This window comes from Momordica charantia (assembly GCF_013281855.1).
Source record: "Momordica charantia cultivar OHB3-1 chromosome 1 unlocalized genomic scaffold, Mcharantia_2.0 BLBB01000001.1, whole genome shotgun sequence".
NCBI lineage: Eukaryota > Viridiplantae > Streptophyta > Magnoliopsida > Cucurbitales > Cucurbitaceae > Momordica > Momordica charantia.
The window spans coordinates 14,613,301-14,621,787 of NW_028275157.1; the positions used below are offsets into that span (position 1 = coordinate 14,613,301).

An 8,487-nucleotide genomic window follows, 5' to 3' on the forward strand; every position below is an offset into this window, starting at 1 on the left:
ATACAAATAAATAGATGATAATTTATACCTACAACTTATATTATTAGGATATCCTCCAAAGATATACTAAACCTTAATCATTGATCAATATTTAGATTGATCCTATTGATTATACCTTTATTAATTCATCAAAATCATTTTTTAAGGGGTAGAGAGATTTAAATTTGTGAATGACTTTTAAATTAATCAATATTGTTAATTGAACAGCCACTAATAATTCATTCTTCTTTTAAAAAAATATTATATCAAGAGGCTAGACACCTGCATTTTTTTCATAGAGATTTTAGTACAGATGGTATTAAATTTTCATCTATATGTGATATTTCTATCAACATTTCTATGTGTCAATGGACTTGACATCGACACTAGAGGTAAATCAACGTTTTCATAATATTGCAAAAATACCGATAAAATAGGAAAAGTATCAACAAAATATATCACTAATATAAACATTAAATTAATATTGATCATTTTAAATTTGTTTAGGAATCATGAAATGCTTATTTGTTAATTAAAAATATTTCTTATGAATTTTTTATTTTTATAATCTTTTAAAAAGTGTTAATCGATATCGATATGTTTATCGATATTTCCATGAAATTGATATCTTGACATCCTCGTCACCATCAACATTTAAAAACTTTAATAGTATGTTGTCTTTTTGCTATATTTATTAAGTTTTTATTTGATTAAATTAGGGAAAGTTCTCTCATTAGCTCATTTAATTTCTTTTAGGTAGGTTGATTATTGATTTTTTTTTTCAATAACAACATGTAGATGGAGATTCGAACTCATAGTTCTTTTCATTGGAGATCTATGAATTAGGCTCAGGTGGACAGTGCGGATAGTTTGTTTGAATTTTTTATTACGCCAAATTCCTTCAGATTTTGAGACTAATGTATGTTTCATTTTTGTAATGGTATACACACACAAATATATATGTGAAAAGTACTTAGGTATTTAAAAAAATTTATAAAGTAAAATCGTAAAAGAGAAATGCAGATCTATTTTTTAAAAAAACTAAAAAAAAATGTTTTTAAAAAAAATGTCCAAATTTTAGTAGTGATATATATATATATTTTATTAAGAAATATAAAAAAGGAATTATCCACGTAGGACTGATAGTGGGTTTACACTTTACAGTTTTGTTAATTAATGAAGAGGAATTATGATGCCCATAAGAAAAAAGGAAAATAATATCAGGAAAAATGAAAATCCACGTAGGACTGTCAGTCAGTACTAAAGGCTAAAGCTGAACAAAGACGGCCCCACTCTGCAGGAGTTTTTCTTCTGAATAATCAAGTAATTAACAAACTAATTTGCTTAAAGCTCATAACCAAGGGGAAAAGAAAAACTGGTAATTCCTTTATTTCTTCAACTCAACGATTTGATGGGGTTTGATTCTTCTTGCAATCCTCTTTCACACTAAATCCACATCCTGTTCTCCTCTGATTTCTCTTTCCCTTTCATCGGTTTCAGACCTCCTGCCTGCTCTGTTAACTCGGAAAATTTTACAAGAGTATTGCAAGGTTGAAGGCCATCGGAATTCTGTTTGTTTTCTTCCGATTCTGTTCAGTTTGACATTTGGAATTGATCAGATTCCGGGCGGATTTGGGTTGATTGGAAGACTCTGACACCTAGGTTTCCAATTGGGTCCTCGTTTGGAAAAAGGACTCGCCGATCAGTCCCCCGGGCTGGGGGGTGGAGGTGGAGAAAGATGAAGGATTTGATTGGGGGGCCGGGGACGAAGAGTGGGCTAGCATTGAGGATTGGTCAATCCGCATTTGCTGCTGCTTCAATAGGAGTTATGGTTTCTGCCTTGGGTTTCTCTGGCTTCACTGCTTTCTGGTATTTCCATTTGCTTTTCCTGCTCTTTCGATTAACTACTTAACACGCGTCGGTTATGTTTGTTTATTTTAAAGGTTTTTATTATTCTTATTGATAATTCCTATGATTTTCTTAGAAGACAAGTGTCTGCTTCGTCATATTGTTGAAGAGAAGCTCCTACTTTAGATTTAGCCTCTTTCTTATAGTTGATATACGATTTAAGTTCATTCCTCAATTGGGTGATTTCGATAACTGGGAATTTTCTTATTAAAAGAGGGGAAATGGAAGAAGATTGTGAAATAATGATGTGCATCCGTGGTCTGTGTTCTTTGTAAAGCTTTTCTGAGTGTAGAGTTTGACTTGGATGTTAGAACTACTTTGACCATGTTTAATCTAAGGCGTTTTTCCAAATCCAACTTGTCTCAAACTATCTGTTTATTGGTGAAAGCAATGTGAAATCTGCAAAATTCAAAACGTTGCATTTTCAAACTTGTGTAATATAATACAAGAGTCAAGAGATTCGATCTGCACTACTGAATCTATATCCTGAGATCTTATGTTTGGGTACCTATTTAAGATCTCTCATCTAAAGAGATAACTTTCTTTTGTGTGGAAAGGGTAGGGACTCATTGATTTCAGTTTTATCGCATACCGAAGTAAAGCTGGTGTAAATACTACATACATTGTTTAAATCCACAACTTGACTAACCGTGTATGTTTGCATTTAGTCTGCTGTTAGATAGGATTTCTATTATTGAAGCGGATGAATTGTTTGATGGGTCATTTCATTAATTTTAAACAAGGAACACATCGGAAAAGTTGATGGAACATGGAGACTTCCAATAACTATCCTGTTTATCCTCATAGACTATACTGATAAGAATTATTCAGACTGTCTCATTCTAAAACCATTCTATTGTAAATTGGTGGGAACTGCCATGATATGTTATTTTGTTGCAACTTTTACTTGAGGTTAGCATGAGAATTGAGATGTCATTTTGAACTTTTTACTTTTCTCGTGACTATAGTAGATGAGAAATGCCTATGTTTAGGAGTATTTCAGTAGGTCAATAAAATGGCAGACGGCAGTGCTGCTCCTAACCTGGCTGAAACAACCTCTTTGTATTTGCACCTTAAAAATCCTTAAAAATTCTTTTTTCCCCTATTCTTCTAATTGGTAGATCTTGTGTAGCTGGGAAATATGTGACTAATTCTAATTACTACCGTTTTAGAATTATGATGTACATTTTTCTTCACAATGTTGACTGATTTTTATTTAAATTTGCGATTCAGCTATTTGATTGCATCAATGGGCCTTCAAGTGCTTTGGAGCTTTGGACTTGCATGCCTTGATATGTATGCTTTGAGGAGAAAAAGAGACATTCAAAACCCAATATTAGTCAGCCTGTTTGTCGTTGGTGATTGGGTATTTAGCTTATCCCTGAGTTTGTTAATATTTCTAATTCCTTTAATTGGAAACAATAATGTCCTTGTTGGCCTGGACTGCCTCAAATTATCACTTGTTTACGTAACTCTGTGTCTGTGTGTTTATGAATGTCTTCAGGCCCCCTTCACCATTCTGATGCCTTGATCCTGCTAAATCGTTATCTGAGTTTTGCATTTTGATAGAAATACTGCATTTAGCGATGAAAAATGTTTAGTTACTTATAATATTTTATGAGGCCTGCATTTAAATGGAGTCATAATCCTGCAACCCCCACCATACGCATATATTTTGAAACCATGAGCTATTCCTTCTGGTTGAACTTTTGATTATTTAAATTAGATTGCCTCTCGATGAAAAAGGGCCAATTATTAATTGATATTTTTGCTGGTGTTTATATAACACAGTTGTCTTATGTCCTCTCTAGGTAGCTCAATTAATTAGATTGCCACTACTTATTTAAGATGCTACTTTGGTTTCTCATTTGGACAATTTGGGTTCTACCACATCTGCCTTTCTAATCTCATAACGCGACTCAGAAATCTTTGATGTCTTCTTGTTGCTTCTAGCCTTTAAAATGTTTAAATTGGTTTGGTTTTAGTTGAAATATAGACTAAAGCATAAACTATGCAGGTGACAGCCACTTTATCCCTTGCTGCTGCGAGTTCGTCGGCAGGGATTATTGTTCTATATGCCAAAGATTTGGACGTCTGCAAGTTCCATAAAAATCTTCCTTGCAGCATGTTCCAGATCTCCATAGCTCTTGCTTTTGTTACCTGGGCTCTTATTGCTATGTCATCACATGTCATGTTCTGGATTTTATTAGCCTCAGTCTAGAAAACTCATGCTTGCTTCCTTTCTTTACTGATAAAAAGCAAGCTTTTTGCCGTATTTTTTCCCAATATCATCTGTAAATAGTCTCGTTTTTATAACATTCATTTTTTGACATTTGTCTTGTTTCATGTGCAAACTCTTTGTTTTGAAACAAAGAGGAATTCTTTGAGAACAAAGAGATTGTTCCCATTTTGCTCTGGTTTTTATGATTAATTCATTCTCGACCTGAGCATCTTACACGGATGACTCATAAACAATATACCCTCTAGTTTGATCTCATTGTTATCAGAATGATGTTGCTTTTTCTTAGGAAGATCTGTGATGTTGCTGCTTTACAATGAGAATCTTTCATGACCATTAAATAATACATTTTCGTTGTCATAAAGGACCATGAATTTCTCCTAGGCGATTACACACTTTTGGAATTCGATGTCAGAATTTAAATGGCCTAAGGCATCGCACAAATACTTAGGATCTCAGAACATGTTTCCTAGGATTCTTTTACAGTTGTCCATCTCTTAATGGCAGTTAAGGTTAGGGCAGCAGGGTGTATCACACTCTTCTATGCTAAGGTTTGATCCACCGAAATTCATTATTTTTACAGGCAAACTACTTGAATTTAGAATAGAAGATTAGATTTGAATCTTACTGTTAGAACTGAAGAAGATCTTGTTCAGTGTACTGTATATTCTTTTTTAACAAATATAGAAGGGTTGAAATATGAAGATTATGATCTTTCAACTAAACTGCATACCTTAATAAGACAAAACTTAATTAGAGTCTTTCTTCCCATGATGGACACCTACTTTAGAAATTAATTCAATGTGTTTCCTGCATCAAATGTTGTAAGGTTAGGCAGTTATCTCGTGAGATGAGTCGAGGTGTGCGCAAGTTGGTCCAGACACTAACGAATATAAAAAAAGAAAAAAATAGAATCTCTCTCTCCGTGTGAAAATTAAAACTAGATCTGTTGAAGCTTTTCATTTGAAGATTTCTAAGTAATCCATGTCAGTGGGGGTGGGGGCAGGGCTGGATTTCTTGCCTTTTTTTTTTCCCTTCCTTTTTCTTTTCTTTTTTCTTTTTCAAATAGAAAACTCTGTATCCAAACAATACATTTACAGTTAGCCAGTATTTGGAATATCACTATTAAGAACAGTAATAATGTTGTGTAGCTCATCAGCAACTTCTTTCATGGCAGGCCTGTTCTGCCTCTTTTCATCCAAGCAGGCTGCTGCTAGAGACCCTACTGCCTTAATTATCTCCATTTCTACTCTGCTAGCTCCCTCTTTAAGCACAGGATCAACAACCTCCATCAATCTGTCTTCTTTGATAATCTTCTTGAAATAAACTACTAAATTTACATCCTCCTCTTCTCTATTAAAATCAATGGCTTTCTCAGAAGTTAACAGCTCCAACAAGACAACTCCAAAACTATAAACATCACTCTTGTCCGTCAATTGAAAGTTAAGATAATATTCTGGGTCTAGATAACCTAATGTTCCCTGAGCACCAGTTGTAATGTGGCTTGATTCAGTCATTGCCAATCTAGAAAGCCCGAAATCAGCAACTTTAGCATTCAGTTTCTCGTCTAGTAGAATATTGCTTGTTTTTATGTCACGGTGATAGATTCTCCCCGTGGCTGAAGTGTGGAGATAAGCAAGGCCCTCAGCTGTTTGGTGTGCGATGTAGAGTCGACGATTCAATGTCAGTGGTGGCCATTTGCTTGAACTCGTATTCCCATGGAGGTGATCAAATAGGTTCCCGTTGGAGATATACTCATATATTAAGAGGGGTTGCTCGAGTTCAAGACAACACCCAAGTAGACGAACGAGATATCGATGGTTCACCTGGCAAAGAATTCGAACCTCGTTTAGGATTTGATCAATACCCTTCGTGCAACCCAACTTGGCACGCTTAACTGCTATTAAGGTCCCATCATCTAGGTTGCCTTTGAAGACCTCCCCAAAGCCACCAGAGCCAAGCAAGTTCTCTTTTGAGAAGTTGTTTGTGGCCTTTGCTATCTCTTTGGTTGTGAACATCCTCGCAGATTTGCCACTGCTGCTGACATTTAGAATCACTTCACGAACTTGCTTCGAACTCAGTTTGTTCTCTTCTGGATTCCGTCGTCGTCTTTTGAAAATTATAAACATGGTCGGAGCTCCAATCACCATTATGATTACTCCCGCCATTGCTGAGAAGGAATAAATTTATACAGCATTGTTAAGTATGTTCATTCTAGTTTCATACTCAATAGGAACCATGATTTGCCTTGATTTGTACCTCCAAAAACAGCAGGCATTTTCTTATGCTTGTGCTTGTGAGTTCTCTTGTTCTGTATTTTCACATCTATGTCAAAGCAAAGATATTATTAATCTCAAACCCAATGGGGTGAAACTTAGAAGTAGCTGAAAAATCGAAGCCAATGATTATATATTACTCACTGTTGGTGACACACGAGCCATTTACAGGATTCCACTTAAAAGGTAGCTTGCAGAAGCACCTCCTCTGGCCGGCATTTGCAGGGTCCGGCATACACGCAGAATTCTCCCAATTCCGGCACTCCATGGCCAGTCGGCATGGTGGCTCTCGCGGCAGCGCCCATTGAATCTCCACCCCAGGTTCCGGCCACTTCTTCGCGGGAACTCCATTTAAATTCACAAAACTTTGGTACGCGGAACACCGCTCCTTCCTCACCCTGATCTTATACGCCGTTATGGATCCTCCAGTTGTGTACCAGCAGCACGTCGGCGACGCCTTACACGGCGCCATTTCCACCGGATTCTGTCTAATGAAGTCGTGGCAGACGCTATTTGGCGAACAGTTCCAAGAATTCTCCAGGACTTCCACGGAACAGTTGAAGAGCAGGACGGTATTCCTGCTGGAAATGGTGAAAGGATGGCCATCGTCGAGCCAAAAGCCGTGGCTGCCAAAATCGGACGAAACGCAGGTGTTTTTAGCCAGCCCCGGCGGCCGGATGATTAGCCTCTGTGTGATTGGATTGACAGAAGTGATCAAATAGGAAGAGCCATTCAAAGACTCGAACCAGAGCAAGCCAACAGTGCATCGGACTCTGTAGAGCGGGTCACCGCAGTCCGGCCGGGTGCTGAGCGGATAGGGGACTGGGGTGCGGCCACAGTCCGGGCAGCGCTTGGCCCCCGCCAGACGCACCGGAGAGCGGAGGAAGACTGGGAGTAATAAGAGAAGAAAGAAAAGGGAGAGATTTTTGACCATTTTTTGATGGGAATTTGAAGCACAGACTGCAGAGAAATGTGATCAATCGCAGAGAAGATGGGTCTGCATGCTTTGGATTCGTGAACTCATAAAACTACAAAAGTTCTGAACTTTACGAGTGGACTGATTTGGTCTCCCAATGCATCGAAGAAGAGCAAAAAGATTACACAATGTTTAAATTCTTCTCAATCTTTTTTATACTTCGAATTAAAGTTTGAAACTTTATGCAGTATAATCAACGGTTGAGGTTCAAATCCTTACTGAACACTACTATCAAGGATAGTAGCAAGCAAAATGAATAAGCACATGCCCTCATCTATTTTTTTTTTTAATCTTAAATTACAGGAGTTAAAGATTTTTAAATTTTCTTAAATTTTTAGAATTGACTAATTATATGTATAAAAAAATTAGAATGTAAAATTTTGCTGTAAAATTTTTTGGCTCATGTTTGATTTGGTTATAAATTATTATAGTGCTTTTTTTCCCTTCTAAAATGGGCGTTGTAAAGTACCTTTTTATTAGATATGACTAAATTAATATATGAATTAGGTCAAGGAGGTGTTCAGAAGTACACAGTCTCTTATAAAATAGTGATTTTTTTTTTTATGAGTATAAAATAGTGATATTTACTCTTTGCAGAATAAAAAAAATTGTGATATTTAACTTATGCCCAAATATATAAATTTCGACTATGCTATGACAAATCTATCAATCACTAATGTTTTTGTTACTTTATGGTAAGTCATACATCATAATCTGTGGAGTCCCAAGTCTTTATTCTGTAGCAAATGATTTGGAATATATGATGGGTTTAAATTTTTGGGATGCAGCAGGTTTAAAATTTGTGTTTTTTTTCTCTTTAAGGATTTTTTTTTTTCACGGGGTGTATACCATGAGCTATATTCAACATAAACATTTAAGCCATTATTATTTTAATGTTCACTAATACCGAGATATGATCGGAAAAAATCCGTAAATAAGAGAGATATGTTAGAGGATGAATTTTTATAAATAAGAAGTTAACGATGAAGATCGGATCTTGTCCTCACCATCATTGAAAAATTGAGTTTTTTGTTGTCAAATATTTAATGGTGGTGAGAACAAGATTTAAGGAGCGAGATATTTTCCATACCATTATTCACTACGAAACA

At 36.0% G+C, this 8,487-nt stretch overlaps 2 protein-coding genes across 2 annotated transcripts; one reads left to right on the forward strand and one right to left on the reverse strand.

Annotated features, from left to right (window-relative positions):
* The first annotated feature begins 1,320 nt into the window (after positions 1–1,320).
* Positions 1,321–4,490, forward strand: LOC111013568 (CASP-like protein 5B2). Its single transcript, XM_022288035.2, has 3 exons — positions 1,321–1,848; positions 3,121–3,253; positions 3,905–4,490. The coding sequence occupies exons 1-3, from the start codon at positions 1,718–1,720 to the stop codon at positions 4,106–4,108; spliced, it is 468 nt and encodes a 155-aa protein (XP_022143727.1). The 5' UTR covers positions 1,321–1,717; the 3' UTR covers positions 4,109–4,490.
* Positions 4,491–4,984: 494 nt separating this feature from the next.
* Positions 4,985–7,336, reverse strand: LOC111013717 (Protein kinase family protein). Its single transcript, XM_022288224.2, has 3 exons — positions 6,547–7,336; positions 6,386–6,451; positions 4,985–6,296 (listed from the first exon to the last, which is right to left on the reverse strand). The coding sequence occupies exons 1-3, from the start codon at positions 7,334–7,336 to the stop codon at positions 5,227–5,229; spliced, it is 1,926 nt and encodes a 641-aa protein (XP_022143916.1). The 3' UTR covers positions 4,985–5,226.
* Between the last annotated feature and the right edge of the window lie 1,151 nt (positions 7,337–8,487).

Bases quoted from the DNA above. Each gene is read 5' to 3' on its own strand.
- LOC111013717 (XM_022288224.2), bottom strand. From the start codon at position 7,336: ATGGTCAAAAATCTCTCCCTTTTCTTTCTTCTCTTATTACTCCCAGTC. The intron at 6,452-6,546 runs GTGAGTAATATA...GCTTTGACATAG, and splicing joins TGGCTCGTGTGTCACCAACA to ATGTGAAAATACAGAACAAG. The intron at 6,297-6,385 runs GTACAAATCAAG...ATTCCTTCTCAG, and splicing joins AATGCCTGCTGTTTTTGGAG to CAATGGCGGGAGTAATCATA.
- LOC111013568 (XM_022288035.2), top strand. From the start codon at position 1,718: ATGAAGGATTTGATTGGGGGGCCGGGGACGAAGAGTGGGCTAGCATTG. The intron at 1,849-3,120 runs GTATTTCCATTT...TTTGCGATTCAG, and splicing joins TCTGGCTTCACTGCTTTCTG to CTATTTGATTGCATCAATGG. The intron at 3,254-3,904 runs GTATTTAGCTTA...TAAACTATGCAG, and splicing joins TGTTTGTCGTTGGTGATTGG to GTGACAGCCACTTTATCCCT.